The sequence below is a fragment of the Nesoenas mayeri genome, assembly GCF_963082525.1.
Source record: "Nesoenas mayeri genome assembly, chromosome: 30".
NCBI lineage: Eukaryota > Metazoa > Chordata > Aves > Columbiformes > Columbidae > Nesoenas > Nesoenas mayeri.
The window spans coordinates 479891-497675 of NC_137564.1; the positions used below are offsets into that span (position 1 = coordinate 479891).

At 58.9% G+C, this 17785-nt stretch overlaps 2 protein-coding genes across 2 annotated transcripts; both read right to left on the bottom strand.

Annotated features, from left to right (window-relative positions):
• Positions 1–230: 230 nt before the first annotated feature.
• On the bottom strand, positions 231–5372 carry RFX5 (regulatory factor X5; the record flags this gene model as incomplete). Its single annotated transcript, XM_080361201.1, has 10 exons — positions 5233–5372; positions 3502–3632; positions 3189–3222; positions 2788–2870; positions 2498–2623; positions 2225–2341; positions 2011–2092; positions 1440–1641; positions 1244–1341; positions 231–1157 (listed from the first exon to the last, which is right to left on the bottom strand). The coding sequence occupies exons 2-10, from the start codon at positions 3618–3620 to the stop codon at positions 231–233; spliced, it is 1788 nt and encodes a 595-aa protein (XP_080217327.1). The 5' UTR covers positions 3621–3632; positions 5233–5372.
• A 2095-nt stretch (positions 5373–7467) lies between these two features.
• Positions 7468–17041, bottom strand: LOC308050986 (methanethiol oxidase-like; the record flags this gene model as incomplete). The annotated part of the gene is made up of 11 exons (XM_080361233.1): positions 17014–17041; positions 15489–15601; positions 13978–14163; positions 12626–12746; positions 12285–12467; positions 10642–10820; positions 8822–8900; positions 8606–8727; positions 8013–8105; positions 7749–7867; positions 7468–7630 (listed from the first exon to the last, which is right to left on the bottom strand). Exons 1-11 carry the CDS (start codon positions 17024–17026, stop codon positions 7468–7470), a joined length of 1371 nt encoding a protein of 456 aa, XP_080217359.1. The 5' UTR covers positions 17027–17041.
• Positions 17042–17785: the final 744 nt, after the last annotated feature.

The following is a 17785-nucleotide window of genomic DNA, read 5'->3' on the forward strand; positions in this document are numbered from 1 at the left end:
AATCGTCTTTGGCTGCAGCCCCGGCAACGAACCGAGGGACCCCACGGGTGTCCCCTTCCCGGGTGTCCCCCCACCCCCGGGGCTGTGACACCCCCAGGGCGGGGATGTGGTGTCACCTCCACAGGACCCCCCACCCACCATGTGGGGTCTCCAGCCCCCCCACTAGAGGCCACAGACAGGACGGACAGAGCACTTGGTTTTTAATGAAGGGACAAGGCAGGGGACACCCCCTAAGTGCCAGGGTGGGCACAGAGCGCTGGCGAGCCCCCCTGGGACAAGGTGACACACGGGGACACATCCAAGGGCTGGGAGGTGGCAGCAGCAGGACCAGTCCCTGCCTGTGTGTGTCCATCACGCTGTGCGGGGGGATCCCCCCCATCCCGGGGGGTGCAGGAGCCCCCGGTGTCACCCATGGGGGACCTGGTCTGGTCTGGGCTCTGCTGTCCCGTCCCCTCCTCCGGTGCCAACTTGCAGCCATCGGTGACCTTGGCCCCGGGTCTGCCGTCCTGGATGACACTGACCTGGCTGGGCAGGGACCCCCCGGCCGGGCTGTCCCCAAGGGGACCGGTGGCACCGCCAGTGCCGGGAGAGCCACCGCCATCGTCCCTGCGCTGAAGCTCCACCGCGTCCCCCGCGTCCTCCGGCCTCTTCCGCGGCCGCCCCCGCCTCCGCTTCTGCGGGGCGGCGTCACCAGCCGGCTCCGGGGGACGCTTGGTGGCCTTGGGGCGCTGCGAGTCCTGGGGACCCTCGCTGCCCGCCGTGCCGCGGGGGTTCGGGGGGCTCTCGGCGGCGGGGACGCCCACGCCGGGCAGCAGCACGTTGAGGATGGGGACGGTGGCTTGTTGGCTCAGCAGCCCGGCCGCCCCATTGGCCCCGGGGGGCAGGGAGGGGGACGCCGTGCCCACCGGCAGCGGCAGGGCCACCTTCACGGTGGCCCCCAGGGGGGCAGCGGTGATTTTGGGTGCCAGGATGGGAGGGGAGGAGCGGATGGTGGCGCCGGGTAGCGCCGGTCGGTCGCCCGGTGGGACGCGGGGCAGGAGAAGGGGCAGGCGGGCGACCAGGGCGTTCACCTGCGGGCTGCTGCCCGTCCTGGGGGGCTCCGGGGGCTTCTTCTTCTCTGGCCGGGGTGGAACGGGGGGCTTGGGGCTGCTCTCCGTCTGCGGGCAAAGCGGCGGTGGCAGGGGGACATTGCGGGGGGTCTGGGGACCCAGGGGTCCTGGCTGCCCCCCAGGCGGGGTCTCACCTGCCCCTGGTTCCTGTCGCCGCTCTCCGCAGCGTCCAGCCCGTTCTTCTTCCCCGCCGTCGGCGTCCGGCTCTCGCGGTGGCTCTTCTCCGTGCGCTCTGTGGGTGCGCAGGTGACAAAGGGGGACCCCCCCATCCCCGCCATGGGCAGCTAGAGCAGGGGGGGACGCGGCACCCCAGGGGACCCCGTCACCCACCCGAGACCACCATGGCCATGACGAGGTCGGCGCGGGGCGAGCGGGCGCTGATGATGTGCTGCTGGATGAGGAACTGCGCCACCTCCACGATGTTGTTGAAGGAGCGCTTGAGGATCTTCTCAGCCCAGTCGCAGGTGAGGGCGCAGGCCGCCTCCATCACCTCGCTGCTGTACGACTGCACCAGGTCCGCCAGCTCCGACTGCTGCTGGTGGGACGAGCCGTCACCCCCCAGCACCAACAAGACCCCCCGATGCATGCGGAGCCCCATCCTGACACCCCGAGGAGTCACAACCTTCGGGGGACCGAGCAGAACCTGCTCCTGGAGAGTGCATCCCTCCCCACTGCGTCTTCATTAGACCTAACGAGCGAGGGCGCTCGTTACCCTGCCCAAGAGGGCAGTGGCCACGCAGGCACAGTGGCCACGGGCCACGCGTTTCGTGGGGTTGCATTGGCAATCAGGTCTGGCGGCACCATCCGGGAGCGGAGATCCCCACGCCGGGTCTATCAGTGCCGAACCGAGGGACCCTCGGGGTGTCCCCTCCCCACGTGTCCCCCCGCCAGCAGGACTCACGGTCTCGGTCACTTTGAGGTCCAGGCTGGGCAGGGGCGGCAGGCTGACCACCGTCTTCCTCCGGATCCCGCTGTAGCAGTACGTTTGGCAGCGTTAAGGCGTTTTGCGGTCACAGCGACGCGGACGCGACAGGTCACGACTCCCAGCGGGCTCGCAATGGGCTCACGAATGGGACAAACCGGCCCGAGCGGCTCCCGGGCGCGCAGAAGGATATTTCGACTGTCCTCGGCCCCCCAGCCGCCGGGCTTTGATATTGGGGAAGATCTCCCGGATGATCTTGCCGAAATTGGCGGCGCTCAGGGGGCGGCAGCAGAGGTTGTCGCAGTATCGCCTGCCGGGGAGAGCCGCGGTTAACGCCATCCTGCCCTCCCCGCTGGCGTTTCGCGGGGGGCTGTTCCCCAACAACCCTCGGCGCTCGCCACCCTCCAAACCGGGGTCCCCGGACAAACCCGGAGGCTCCCGGTGCCAGCGCAGCCCCCGCGCTCACTTGTAGGCGTCGTAGACGTCCTGCTTGGGCAGGCAGGTGTCCGTGTGCTCCTCCAGGTGGTTCCGGATCCAGTTGCACGCGTGCATGTACTCGGCCGTGCTCAGCGAGCTCAGGTCCAGGCTCCCGCTGCTCCGGGGGAGCCCAAGAGAAATATGTAATCAGGGAAAAGTAGCACAAGCAGGATGGATGGAGGCAGAGCCATAGCAATCTCTCCCCCGGCTTCTCGCCATCAGTGTCACCCGCCATCACCCTACAGCCCCCGCTGTCCCCGAGGCGGCTCCAGCACCCACCTCTTCTCCCCCAGGCTCGGCCCCGACGGCAGCTTGAGGTAGAGGTAGAGCTTGTCGTTGTCCGAAAACTTCTGGACATCTTGCTGCGCTCAAAGGGTCCACGGGGAGGGGGAGAACGGACCAGAGACAAAGGTTAAGGATCTAAAATCAGGAACTCGTTACCCTCTTAATGACATAACCCATGGGTGGCTTTGTCAGCCCACGAGGGAACTGGGTGCATGAGGGGACAGCGCTGCCCCTCGAGGGGACGGGGAAGGGTTGTCCCCCAATTTCTTGGGGCTCATCCCCGCAGGCAGATTGTGATGTGACAGCAAACGGCTCCGGCAGAACCCGTCACCGGGTTTCGGGGCGAGGGGTGGGAGACACCTCGCTCCCACACGCCGCGTCGCGGGGACACTCACCAGGATGGCGTCCACTTTGTTCTGCACGGATTTGCTGCATGGGACAGAGACAAAAGGCATCAGCACAGAGCAGGATGACACCCGGGCCGCTCCCCAACCCGCCCGGCTCCCTCCGGGGCGCTGCAGCAAACCCAGCGGCCACAAACTCATTTTTGCACCCAAACCAAGCGCCGCAGCGCAAGGAGCCACAAGGCACCGCGACGCTTCGGTCCCCGCGGCTGCAAATTAATCAACCTTATTAAATTAACACACTCAGGGTGATGCTCAGATTAACGGGAAGAGGTGCCCGAGGGAGAGCAAGCGCTGCCCTTACGAGATGGTGCCCTGCAGCCCCTGCAGCAACGTGCTCGACTCGGTTACGCCGCCCCGGGTGCCGCCGGGTGACAAATCTCCCTTCTTGGTGGCTCGGGCGCTCAGGTCGTCGTCAGCCATGGCGCTGGGATCCTGCCAGGAGGAGACAGAACGACATGGTGGCTTAAAAAAGGGGGAAGAAAAACCCTTCGGAGCTGGAAAGTGCCCAGCGGGGCTGTTGGCATCAATGGGGGTGGTGGGGACAATAGGACAGGTCCCCAGTGGTGTGGGGATGTGGGACACCAGGAGGGCAGGTCACCCAAGGCGTGGGGACATGGGAGAGCAGGACAGGTCCCTGGGGACATAGGACAGCAGGAGGGCAGGTCCCCAGAACAGGGACACCAGGAGGACATGTCCCCAGGAGTGTGGGGACATGAGACAGCAGGAGAGCAGGTCCCCAGAACAGGGACACCAGAAGGACATGTCCCCAGGGGTGTGGTGACATGGGACAGCAGGAGAGCAGGTCCCCAGAACAGGGACACCAGGAGGACATGTCCCCAGGGGTGTGGGGACATGGGACAGCAGGAGAGCAGGTCCCCAGAACAGGGACACCAGAAGGACATGTCCCCAGGGGTGTGGTGACATGGGACAGCGGGGCAGGTCCCCAAGGATGTGGGGACATAGGACAGCAGGAGGACATGTCACCAGAACAGGGACACCAGGAGGACATGTCCCCAGGGGTGTGGTGACATGGGACAGCGGGGCAGGTCCCCAAGGGTGTGGGGACATGGGACAGCAGGAGGACATGTCGCCAGAACAGGGACAGCAGGACAGGTCCCCAAGGGTGTGGGGACATAGGACAGCAGGAGGACATGTCACCAGAACAGGGACACCAGGAGGACATGTCCCCAAGGGTGTGGTGACATGGGACAGCAGGAGAGCAGGTCCCCAGAACAGGGACGCCAGGAGGACATGTCCCCAAGGGTGTAGTGACATGGGACACCAGGATGGCAGGTCCCCAGAACAGGGACACCAGGAGGACAGGTCCCCAAGGGTGTGGGGACATAGGACAGCAGGAGGACATGTCGCCAGTACAGGGACACCAGGAGGACATGTCCCCAGGGGTGTGGTGACATGGGACAGAAGGGCAGGTCCCCAAGGGTGTCAGGACATAGGACAGCAGGAGGGCAGGTCCCCAGAACAGGACACCAGGAGGACATGTCCCCAAGGGTGTGGGGACATGGGACAGCAGGGCAGGTCCCCAAGGGTGTGGGGACATAGGACAGCAGGAGGACATGTCGCCAGAACAGGGACAGCAGGACAGGTCCCCAAGGGTGTGGGGACATGGGACAGCAGGAGGGCAGGTCCCCGGGGATGTGGGGACATGGGACACCAGGACACGTCCCTGGAGACATGCGACACCAGGAGAGCAGGTCCCTAAGGGCGAAGGGACATAGGACACCAGCAGGACATGTCCCTAAGGGGTGTGGTGACATGGGACACCAGGAGGACATGTCCCCGGGGTATGTGGGGACACGGGACACCAGGAGGTCCCCAGCAGGAAGGCAGGTTCCCGGAGCACGGGCGCGCCCGGGGGCTCCGTGACAGCGCAGCCCCCCGGTGGCAGCTGCCAGGGAGGGGACAAGGGACCGGGACAGCGCGGCCCGCGCCCGGCGGGGCTGGTGCCGCACCGGACCGGACCGGACCGGACCGGATCGGACCGGACCGCCCCCCCGCCCCGCCCCGCACCCACCTGCGGGCGGCTACAGCCGGGGCCCCGCTCGCCTCATGCCGGTTCCCGCCGGTTCGGTCCGGTTCCCTCCGGTTCGGCCCGGTCCCCGCCACGTGCCGCTACCCCCGCGCAACAGGAACCGAAAGTGCTGCGCCCCACCGGGACGCGCCCGCGGGCCCCGCCGGACGCTTTTTTTCTGATTGGTCGTGGAGCCGCCGGTCCGCCTGGATACGGCTCGTCCCTTAAATGCGATTGGCTGCTCTGGCTTTCCTACCCGGATACAAGCGGGGCGGGTGTCCTGAGTGGCCGCGCTCGAGCTGAAGTTCGCCTAGTAACAGGCTTCTGATTGGTGGGGCTGGAGCAGGAAGTGAGAGAGTAAACGAGCCGGTGCGTGTTCAATGCGTGTGCAATGCGTGTACATGCACGTGACGTGCGGGCGTGCGCTGTGCACGGGGCGTGTGCACGCGCGACGCCCGCACGTGCGCGTGCGCTTGCGATGTGCGCGTGTGCACGGGGCGTGTGCGCACGGTGGGTGCGCGCCGCGGGTGTGCGCGGTGCACGTGCGCACGTTGCGTGCAGTGTGTGTGCAACGTGTGCAGTGTGTGTGCACGGTGTGTGCAGTGTGTGTGCAATGTGTGTGTGCACATTGCGTGCAGTGTGTGTGCAATGTGTGCAGTGTGTGTGCAATGTGTGCAGTGTGTGTGCACATTGTGTGCAGTGTGTGTGCAATGTGTGTGTGCACATTGCGTGCAGTGTGTGTGCAATGTGTGCAGTGTGTGTGCACGGTGTGTGCAGTGTGTGTGCAATGTGTGTGTGCACATTGCGTGCAGTGTGTGTGTGCACGGTGTGTGCAGTGTGTGCACAATGTGAGTGTGCACATTGCGTGCAGTGTGTGTGCAATGTGTGCAGTGTGTGTGCAATGTGCGTGTGCACATTGCGTGCAGTGTGTGTGCAGTGTGTGTGCACGGTGTGTGCAGTGTGTGCACAATGTGAGTGTGCACATTGCATGCAGTGTGTGTGCAATGTGTGCAGTGTGTGTGCAATGTGTGCAGTGTGTGTGCACATTGTGTGCAGTGTGTGTGCAATGTGTATGTGCACGGTGTGTGCAGTGTGTGCACAATGTGAGTGTGCACATTGCGTGCAGTGTGTGTGCAATGTGCGTGTGCACATTGCGTGCAGTGTGTGTGCAGTGTGTGTGCATGGTGTGTGCAGTGTGTGCACAATGTGAGTGTGCACATTGCGTGCAGTGTGTGTGCATTGTGTGCAGTGTGTGTGCACATTGCATGCAGTGTGTGTGCAATGTGCGTGTGCACATTGCGTGCAGTGTGTGTGCACATTGTGTGCAGCGTGTGTGCAATGTGTGTGTGCACATTGTGTGCAGTGTGCGTGCACATTGTGTGCAGTGCATGTGCAATGTGTGCGTGCACATTGTGTGCAGTGCGTGTGCACGTTGTGTGCAGTGTGTGCACATTGTGTGCAGTGTGTGTGCAATGTGTGTGTGCACATGGTGTGCAGCGTGTGTGCAATGTGTGCGTGCACATTGTATCCAGTGCATGTGCAATGTGTGCGTGCACATTGTGTGCAGTGTGTGTGCAATGTGTGTGTGCACATGGTGTACAGCATGTGTGCAGTGTGCGTGCACACTGTGTGCAGTGCATGTGCAATGTATGCGTGCACATTGTGTGCAGTGTGTGTGCAATGTGTGTGCATATTGTGTGCAGCATGTGTGCAGTGTGCGTGCACACTGTGTGCAGTGCATGTGCAATGTGTGCGTGCACATTGTGTGCAGTGTGTGTGCAATGTGTGTGCATATTGTGTGCAGCATGTGTGCATATTGTGTGCATATTGTGTGCAGTGTGTGTGTGCGCATTGCGTGCAGTGTGTGTGCACATTGTGTGCAGCGTGTGTGCAATGTGCACGTGCAACGTGAGTGCACGGTGCGTGCACACTGTGTGCCTGCTGCAAACCAGCGGCTCCCGCTCCCAGCACACAGACCAAGTTTGTTTTTGGGGAGCAAACCCTGTGCCGCACACGAGGGGCAGCTCAGGCCCCCTGCTCTGGTCACACCCCTGCTTTGTGCCTCCTGAAAACGGCTCAAAAACGATCGCAGGCGAGAGCAGAGGAGGAGGATGATGGAGACCTCTGGGTTTATTGAAGCGAGCACGGGGTGCATGGTTTCTTGGGGTTTACTGAGTGCATGGAGCCCCACGAGCCCACGCACACGGGGGTTCTGGGGTGCGGGGAGGCTGGGGGTGGCTACAGCCAGATGTCGGAGGTGCAGTCCCCGCCGGGGTAGCGCATCTCGTGCGCCAGGCAGGGCCCCTCGGGCTCCCGCCCAAAATCCACCAGGAAGGCGCGGTTGACGCTCAGGCCGCCCCGCTCCGTGTCCACGTCCAGCTGCAGCATCACGGAGCCTTCCCTGGGGGGGTGACAGGGGGACACCTCCCAGGAGCCGCCCAAATTCCGTCCCCCAGCCGCAGGGTCGGCACCTCCCGCTCGTACAAGCGCCCTCGGTTAATAATTGGAGTTTGTCTTACTTGATGAGGTCGGGGTAGAACTGCCGGTCCCAGGCGCTGTACAGGGACGTGGTGACATAGAGCCGCTTCCCATCCAAGCTGAGCTGGATCATCTGGGGTCCCCCCGGCACCTGCTTCCCCTGGGAGGGGACAGAGGTGCTGCTGGAGGGTGTGGGACACAGGGACAGCTCTGGCACCCCCGGTGCGGGATGTCACCTGCATCCCATGGGATGTCACCCGCACCCCGCGGGATGCAGCGGAGCAGCAGCATGAGGACCCGCTCACCTTGATGACAAAGGGCTCCGGCTGGCTCGGCAGCTCCTCGTCCTCACACACGGTCACAGGTCCCCCCTTGGTGATGCTGCCGCCCACAAAGACCTGCAGAGGTGGGATCACAGCAGGGTTCACAGAATGTGGGGGGTTAGAGGGACCTGGAAAGCTCATCCAGTGCAACCCCCCCATGGAGCAGGAACACCCAGCTGAGGTTACACAGGAAGGTGTCCAGGCGGGTTGGAATGTCTGCACAGAAGGAGACTCCACACCCTCCCTGGGCAGCCTGGGCCAGGCTCTGACACCCTCACCCCAACAAGTTGCTTCTCATCTGCCAGCGGAACCTCCTGTGTTGCAGTTTGCACCCATTGCCCCTTGTCCTGTCCCTGGTTGTCACCAGCAGAGCCTGGCTCCATCCTCCTGACACTGCCCCTTGCCATCTTGAGCCCCAGCAATGAGTCCCCCCTCAGGCTCCTCTTGTCCAGCTCCAGAGCCTCAGCTCCCTCAGCCTTTCCCCACACGGGAGATGCTCCACTCCCTCCAGCATCTTCATTGCTGAACCCCCCGAGAAATGGAGGAAACACACGCGGGAGGTGCTGCCGCCCCACCTGTCCCACCAGGCGCGGCCGGCGGGTGTCGGAGATGTCGTATTGGCGCACGTCCCCGTGTAACCAGTTGCTGAAGTACAGGAACCTGTCGTCCAGCGAGATGAGGATGTCGGTGATGAAGCCTTTGGGGAGGGGACAACAAGAGCTGCAAAACGAGCCGGCGGCACCGGGAGCACCGGGAGCACCGGGTACCCGTCTCCGCGGGGATGCACCCACCTGGCATCTCCGGGAGCAGCCAGCCCTGCACCTTCTTGCTGGGGACCTGGATCACCTTGTGGGCTGCCCAGGTTCCACACTGCGGGAGGGATGGGACGGGTCACGGCCCCGCGGGCTCAGCGCAGCGTGAAACCCAATGCCAGGGCAGGCGCTGCTTTGCCAACCTCATCTCGGGCTCCGGGACCCGCGGAAGGGCTTTGGGGGCTAAAAACTTGGCTAATTTTCCAGCTCGGTTAGTTGGGTTGAGGAAAGTTGTTCCCCCTCCTTGCCCACCGGGTCATTACACGCAACTGGGAACTTTGGGGCTGTTGCAAACCCACAACAAAGGCGCAAATAAACCGCCTTTTAATTAAATTAGATCATTTCAGCCTCAGCTCCTGCCAGTCGGGACAAGTCTGGGGAGGTGCCCCCGCGGCTGCTCCTGTTCTGGGTGTGTGGGGATGGGGGATGTGGGATATGGGATGTGGGATGCGGGATATGGGATGTGGGATGTGGGATGCAGGATGGGGGATGCAGGATGGGGGATGAAGGCTGCAGGATGGGGCATGTAGGATGGGGGATGTGGGATGAGGGATGGGTGATGCAGGATTTGGGATGCAGGATGTGGGATTTGGGATGCAGGGTGCAGAATTTGGGATGCAGGATGTAGGACTTGGGATGCAGGATTTGGGATGCGGGATGCAGGATGGGGGATTTGGGATGCTGGGTGCAGAATTTGGGATGCAGGATGGGGGATGCAGGATGCAATATTTGGGATGCAGGGTGCAGAATTTGGGATGCGGGATGCAGGATGTGGGATGCAGAATGCAGGATTTGGGATGCAAGATGCAGGATGGGGGATGCGGGATGTGGGATGCAGGATGCAGGATGGGGGATGAGGGATGCAGGACTTGGGATGCTGGATTTGGGATGCAGGGTGCAGTATTTGGGATGCAGGATGCAGGATGTGGGATTTGGGATGCAGGGTGCAGAATTTGGGATGCAGGATGGGGGATGCAGGATGTAATATTTGGGATGCAGGGTGCAGAATTTGGGATGCAGGTTGTGGGACTTGGGATGCAGGATTTGGGATGCGAGATGCAGGATGTGGGATGCGTGATGCAGGATGTGGGATGCAGGATGGGGGATGAAGGCTGCAGGATGGGGGATGCAGGGTGGGGAATGCGTGATGTGGGATGAGGGATGCGGGATGGGTGATGCAGGATTTGGGATGCAGGATGCAGGATAGGGGATGAGGGATGCAGGACTTGGGATGCTGGATTTGGGATGCAGGATTCAGTATTTGGGATGCGGGATGCAGGATGGGGGATGCAGGGTGTGGGATTTGGGATGCAGGATGGGGGATGCAGGATGCAATATCTGGGATGCAGGTTGCAGAATTTGGGATGCAGGATGCAGGATGTGGGACTTGGGATGCGGGATGCGGGATTTGGGATGCGGGATGCAGGATGGGGGATTCAGGATGCAATATTTGGGATGCAGGTTGCAGAATTTGGGATGTGGGACTTGGGATGCGGGACGCAGGATTTGGGATGCAGGATGCAGGATGCAGGATTTGGGATGCAAGATGCAGGATTTGGGATGCGGGATGCAGGATGTGGGATGCAGGATGGGGGATGCAGGATGTGGGATTTGGGATGCAGGATGGGGGATGTGGGATGCAGGATTTGGGATGCAGGATGGGGGATGCAGGATGTGGGATTTGGGATGCAGGATGGGGGATGTGGGATGCAGGATGCAGGATTAGGGATTTGGGATGCAGGATGCTGCGCAGGGGCAGCACCCCCATTTCCCCCAGCCCCCGTGGAGCACGTGCGCACCTCAGTCTTGTAGAAGCGGTGGATGGCGCTGCTGATGGTGCAGCCCACGAAGCCCTCGGCCGCCTTGGGGTTGTGGAGGAAGCGGATCTCCAGGGGCGCCGCGTCCTCGCCCAGGTCGATGGCCTGAACGTAGGTGTGCGTGGTCCAGTCCCACACGTTGAGCCGGCGGCCGTAGCGCCCTGGCAGGGAGGGACGGGGTGCTGAGGGGTCTCCACAGTATCACAGTATGTTTGGGATTGGAAGTGACCTCAAAAGCTCATCCAGTCCAATCCCCCCATGGAGCAGAAACGCCCAGGTGAGGTCGCACAGGAACATGTCCAGGTGGGTTTTGAATGTCTGCAGAGAAGGAGACTCCACACCCTCCCTGGGCAGCCTGTTCCAGGCTCTGCCACCCTCACCGAGAAGAAGTTTCTTCTCAAATTTAAGTGGAACCTCTTGTGTTCCAGCTTGATCCCATTACCCCTTGTCCTATCATTGTGTGCACCGAGAAGAGCCTGGCTCCATCCTCGTGGCACTCACCCTATATATATTTATAAACATTAATAAGGTCACCCCTCAGTCTCCTCTTCTCCAAACTAAAGAGCCCCAGCTCCCTCAGCCTTTCCTCACACGGGAGATGCTCCACTCCCTCCAGCATCTTGGTGGCTGCGCTGGACTCTCTCCAGCAGTTCCCTGTCCTGCTGGAGCTGAGGGGCCACAACTGGACACAAGATTCCAGGTGTGGTCTCCCCAGGGCAGAGCAGAGGGGCAGGAGAACCTCTCTGGACCCAGCTGGTCTCCCATCCAAGCACTGACCAGGCCTGACCCTGCTTAGCTTCCCAGATCAGGTGTTCTCAGGGTGCTATGGCTGTGTATCTGTACTGTCTCCCATCCAAGTACTGACCGGGCCCGACCCTGCTTAGCTTCCCAGATCAGATGAGATGGGGCGTTCTCAGGGTGCTATGGCTGCATATATACATATATATATACACATATATATAAAATATATGTTTCTCAGGTGTATCCTTATAGTGTCTGAACTAAACCCTTTATTCAAGGGCAGAGCAGAGGGGCAGGAGAACCTCTCTGACCTACTGACCACCCCCTTCTAACCCCCCCCAGGTCCCATTGGCTTCCTGGCCACAAGGGCCCAGTGCTGGCTCATGGTCCCCCTGCTGTCCCCAGGACCCCCAGGTCCCTTTCCCCTACACTGCTCTCTAATATGTAATTTCCCAACCTACACTGGAACCTCCAGGACGTGTCCGATGAGCTTTGGTGAGTCCTCAGCACCACCACATATTGGTTGCTTTGGAACCCGCCCAGTACCCAACAGGGACCATCTCGCTGGTTCGGGGCTGGGAAGGGCAGTTTAAGCTTTGAGCTGGGGCTTCACCTCTGCAGCCCAAATCCCAGCCCAGGTCCAGCTTAACAGCAGCGTTTAGGATCAGTCTTGGGCTGAACTCGCGTGTTGCCAGCACAAGGTCCAGGCTGGTTGTGTTTAAATCCATGTGGCCTCTAGGAATCGGTGTTAAATTTGTTTAGCAAGCCAATTGTCTTGGACACTTTGATCTACACCCGTTGGCATCGGCTCTCCCTTGTAAGCGTTGAAATGTGGCTTTCTCACCACATCTCCCTCCCGGAGGATTAAACAACCATTTTCTCACCTTTCTTTAGGTCGTTCGGGTTGAAGCCGTTCCCCAGGCATTTGGGGATCCCCCACTCGGTGCTAATGAGGACGTTGTGGCGCGGCTGGTACCAGAAGTCATAACCCATCGGTGGGAGCTTGTCCCCTTTCTCCCAATTCCCCTTGACCTCGAAGGTGTCCCCGTCCAGCAGGATGAACCCACCTGACGCAGAAACAAAACCCATCGGGGGCGAGGAAATCACCCGCATTAAGTTATAAACCACGCGGCCATGGATCAACACGGTGCTGGGAGACCTGGGTGAAGCCTCCGGGATGTGGGGACCTGTCCTGTCCATGGGAGGACTGGGGGGCCGGGGGTACCTTTGCCGTTGCCAGCTGGGTCTCCCAGGGCGCTGATCATGATTTCGCCGCTGCCCAGGCAGTGGGAGGTGTGGGGGTAGCCCAGGTCGCACCTCCAGAACACGTCCTCGGGGTTGACAACCTGTGAGAGTCCCCAACAGTGTCACCGCTCTGTGTCAGGCTGGCCGGGGTGAGCGGGTGTCGCGGTTTAACCCGAGCTGGCGATGCCACCACGCGGCCACTCGCTCACCCCATAGGGGAGAGAATGCAAAGGGAAGGGAGAAATTGGATTGAGATGAACACGGTCTAATAAAATAACAAAATACTAAGACACTACTAGTAAATATATATATATAATAGAAATAAAAGATAATCGAGGTGATTCCTCATGAACACGCTGAGCAGCCAGTCCCAGGAAACAGCACCTGGTCCCACAGCCCATCCCAGAGAGAGAAAAGAGGGAAAGAGGCAGAAAAGCCCAGAGGCCTCTGCAAAATGGCAAAAGGCTCAATTAAATGTCCCAACTAAAACTCCCCTCGATGCACCAAAAAGAGCAAAGAGAAGAGAGAGCTGGAAACTGGAAGGTCCCACTCTTAAATAATCAGCATGATGCTAATGGGCTGGAATACTCTGATTGATAAATGTGGGTGTCAGTCCAGCTCTGTCCGTCCATCCCCTTCCTCGCTGCCTCCCCCCTGTGGGCAGAGCTCAGAGTGTCCTTGGCTCTCAGAGCAGAGCAATTAAGCACATTAACTGTGCTGGGCTGGTGTCTCTTGTTCTCAAACTAAGTCCAAATAACGAGCGATGGAAAAGGAAGGTTTGTAACCGCATGAGGAGAATTAACCCGTTTTCAGTCAAACCTGCACAGCGCAGCAGCTCCTGCTGGACCTCAAGACGGGACTTGCCGTGTAGCCAGCAGGGCCAAACGTGCCCGGTCCCGCGTTACCGGGCATGTCGGCACATGGGACGGCTGCCACACTCGCCCCAAGTGGCTGAGGAGACACTGGGGTGGCACTGGGGAGGCCCCATGTCCCTGAGAACCTCATGTCCGTCTGTCCAGCCCTCCAGGGATGGTGACTCCAGCACTGCCCTGGGCAGCCTGTTCCAATGCCCCACAGCCCTTTGGGGAAGAAATTGTTCCCAAATCCAACCTCACCCTCCCCTGGCGCAACTTGAGGCCGTTTCCTCTGCTCCTGGCGCTTGTTCCTGGGGAGCAGAGCCCGACCCCCCTGGCTCCAAGCTCCTTTCAGGCAGTTCAGAGATCAGAAGGTCTCCCCTCAGCTCCTGTTCTCCAGCTGAACCCCCAGCTCCCTCAGTCTCCATCACATCGTGCTCCAGCCCCTTTCCCGCGTCTCAGCTGCAGCTCGAGGTACCTTGAAGAGCCGAGGGGCGCGTGGGTCGGTGCCCACGTCCACCACGTAGATGCGGGAGGAGATGAGGCTGGGGAGGACCAGGCGGTTGCGTTTCTTGGTGACGTCCCCGAAGCAGCTGCTGCAGGTGTTCCAGCCCGAGTGGTGCAGCTCGTCGCCCACGTTGGGCATGGGCAGCCGGTGGATCACCTGCAAGGGTGTTTTTACATACATTTCCCAAGCGCGAGAAGGCTCAGGGTCTTGGAGAGGGTGAGATAATCATCAGGGTTTGGTACCACATCAGCAGCTTTGGGGAATGAGCACCAAGCGGTTTCCCAGGTTGGTTTAACACCGAGATGTAGTTTGGTACCTGGCAGCAGCGCGGGGACGCGGGGTCGACATCCACCACATGGGGCACATGCATGTAGTATGTATATGGGGCACACACATGGGGCACATACATGTAGTATGTATATGGGGCACATGCATGTAGTATGTATATGGGGCACACACATGGGGCACATACATGTAGTATGTATATGGGGCACATGCATGTAGTATGTATATGGTGCGTACACATGGGGCACATACATGTAGTATGTATATGGTGCGCACACATGGGGCACATGCATGTAGTATGTATACGGGGCACAAACATTGGGCACATGCATGTAGTATGTGTATGGGGCATACACATGGGGCACATACATGTAGTATGTATATGGGGCACACGCATGGGGCACATGCATGTAGTATGTATCACACAGTAACACAGTATGTATATGGGGCACACACATGGGGCACATGCATGTAGTATGTATATGGGGCACATGCATGTAGTATGTATATGGGGCACATGCATGTCATATGTACATGGGGCACACGCATGGGGCACATACATGTAGTATGTATATGGGGCACATGCATGTAGTATGTATATGGGGCACATGCATGTCATATGTACATGGGGCACACGCATGGGGCACATACATGTAGTATGTATATGGGGCACACACATGGGGCACATACATGTAGTACACACATGGGGCACACACACAGTGCACACACATGTAGTACTCACATGGTGCACAGACATGGTGCACACACGGAGCACACCCATAGTGCACATGCATGGGGCACACACGTCATGCACACACATGGTGCACACACACACAGTGCACACACATGTACTACACACGTGGTGCACACACGGAGCACACGCGTGGTGCACACACACAGGGCACATGCATAGTGCACACACATGGGGCACACGCATCGTGCACACGCATGGGGCACACCCATGGCTGCTGCAGGTGTTCCAGCCCGAGTGGTGCAGCTCGTCGCCCACGTTGGGCATGGGCAGCCGGTGGATCACCTGCAAGGGTGTTTTTACATACATTTCCCAAGCGCGAGAAGGCTCAGGGTCTTGGAGAGGGCGAGATAATCATCAGGGTTTGGTACCACATCAGCAGCTTTGGGGAATGAGCACCAAGCGGTTTCCCAGGTTGGTTTAACACCGAGATGTAGTTTGGTACCTGGCAGTAGCGCGGGGACGCGGGGTTGACATCCACCGTGGCCAGGAAGTCGGGTTTCTGCCTCCCGGTGTTCCTGTAGATGCACGGCACGTATATGATCTCCTCCCGGGGACCTTATGAGATGGAAACGTTGCACGAGCATCAGAATAAGTGATGGTACAAGAGCTCCCGTCCTCGTGGCCGCTGGGACCAGCTTGGCTGGGAAACGGCTTCACCGCGGGACCTGAGCGCTGCCCGGGACCTTCGATCCCCACCGAATCTCCTTTGGGCAGCCACAGGTGCCACTGCTGTGCTGCCACCCGTCCCGAGCCACCGTAACACCCGAAAGGGTTTGTTGTGACTCCGCGATCGATGTTTGGCCGCGGGACGGACCGGACACCAAAACTCGGCTCTCGCGTGGGGTCGTGCCGGGATAAACTATTGCCAAAGCGAGGGCCGGCAGGGAAAACTGGTTTGGGAAATGCTGAGGAAGAGAGAACGGCGGGAGACGGGGACAGAGCTGATGTGGGACCTTGGGGTTTGATCCCAAGCAAATAGCGACTGTTTTTGCAATGTGGTGCCTTTATAGACCTTTCTAAACCTTTCTAGACCTTTGTAAACCTTTCTAGACCTTCGTAAACCTTTATAGACCTTTGTAAACCTTTCTAGACCTTTCTAAACCTTTCTAGACCTTCGTAAACCTTTATAGACCTTTATAAACCTTTCTAGACCTTTGTAAACCTTTATAGACCTTTATAAACCTTTATAGACCTTTCGAGACCTTTGTAAACCTTTCTAGACCTTTGTAAACCTTTCTAGACCTTTGCAAACCTTTCTAGACCTTTATAAACCTTTCTAGACCTTTGTAAACCTTTATAGACCTTTGTAAACCTTTCTAGACCTTTGTAAACTTTATAAACCTTTCTAGACCTTTGCAAACCTTTCTAGACCTTTGCAAACCTTTCTAGACCTTTGTAAACCTTTCTAGACCTTTATAAACCTTTAGAGACCTTATAAACCTTTCTAGACCTTATAAACCTTTCTAGACTTTGTAAACCTTTCTAGACCTTTGCAAACCTTTCTAGACCTTTGTAAACCTTTCTAGACCTTTATAAACCTTTCTAGACCTTATAAACCTTTCTAGACCTTTATAAACCTTTCTAGACCTTTTGAGACCTTTATAAACCTTTCTAGACCTTTCTAAACCTTTATAGACCTTTATAAACCTTTCTAGACCTTTGTAAACCTTTCTAGACCTTTGCAAACCTTTCTAGCCCTTTGCAAACCTTTCTAGCCCTTCAGGCAGTGGTGCCCATGTCGGCCTCGGCTTTGAGCAGCCACATGTGCCACAGCTGCACTGTCACCCGTCCCGAGCCACCGTAACACCCGAAAGGGTTTGTTGTGATCCTGCCATCGATATTTGGCCTCGGGACGGACCAGACGCCAAAACTTGGCTTCCCTAAGGCTGGCTGGGAACCCTCTCGGAGAACGGGGTTAATGGCTAAAAGCGCCGCTTTAATCTTGCCCAAAACGCCCCCAATTGCACACTTGCCTCTCATGGCATCCAGGGGGGAGGCAAAGCCGGGACCACACGCTTCGCACCCTCCTGCAGCGAGAACAGAAACCACCACAAATCAGACAACTTGAGGGTTTTTAATGCCCTTTTTTAGCCCCGTTGGAGCGGTTGAGTTATTGGCAACATCTGAGGCGACTTGAGGTGCCCACGACCAGCCCAGTGACCCCCTGAAATATTTGGGGAGCCAAAAAGGCTCATTAGGAAACACCCCCCCCGCCACCCAAAGGGTCTGTTTGCCCCATTTATGACACCAAAAGCTCCAGCTAAAGTGTCCGACTCGCTTTGCTGCGTCAGCTGCTTATTTGTTTCTATTCTTATTCATTTTATGTGTCCACGAAGCACCGAGAACCCCCACCTGCCCATCGCCGCTCCCTTCCCCTTAGGTCACTGCACAAAACCAGCCCCGGCAAAGCCGGGCTTTGCACCAGCTTTGCAAAGGCTTTGCACCAGGTGAATAATAGGAGTGTAATGAGAGGCTTTTAATCCTCAGGCTCCTTAAACATTTCCTGAGAAAATAAACCCTTCCCAGCCGGAGAAAACACCACGTTTCTTCGGGATTTGGGTTTTCTGGCTGCTGCAGAAACACAAGCGCAAGACCCAGCGCTGAAGGGGTTTGGGGGGATTGGGGAACAGGTCCAAAGCTGCTTCTGGAGAGCAAATGGTGATTCTTACCTGCGCCGGAGCCGGAGCTCACCTGCTGGACATGGGACGGAGCCGGTGCCGCCTGCATCCTGGTGGGGCA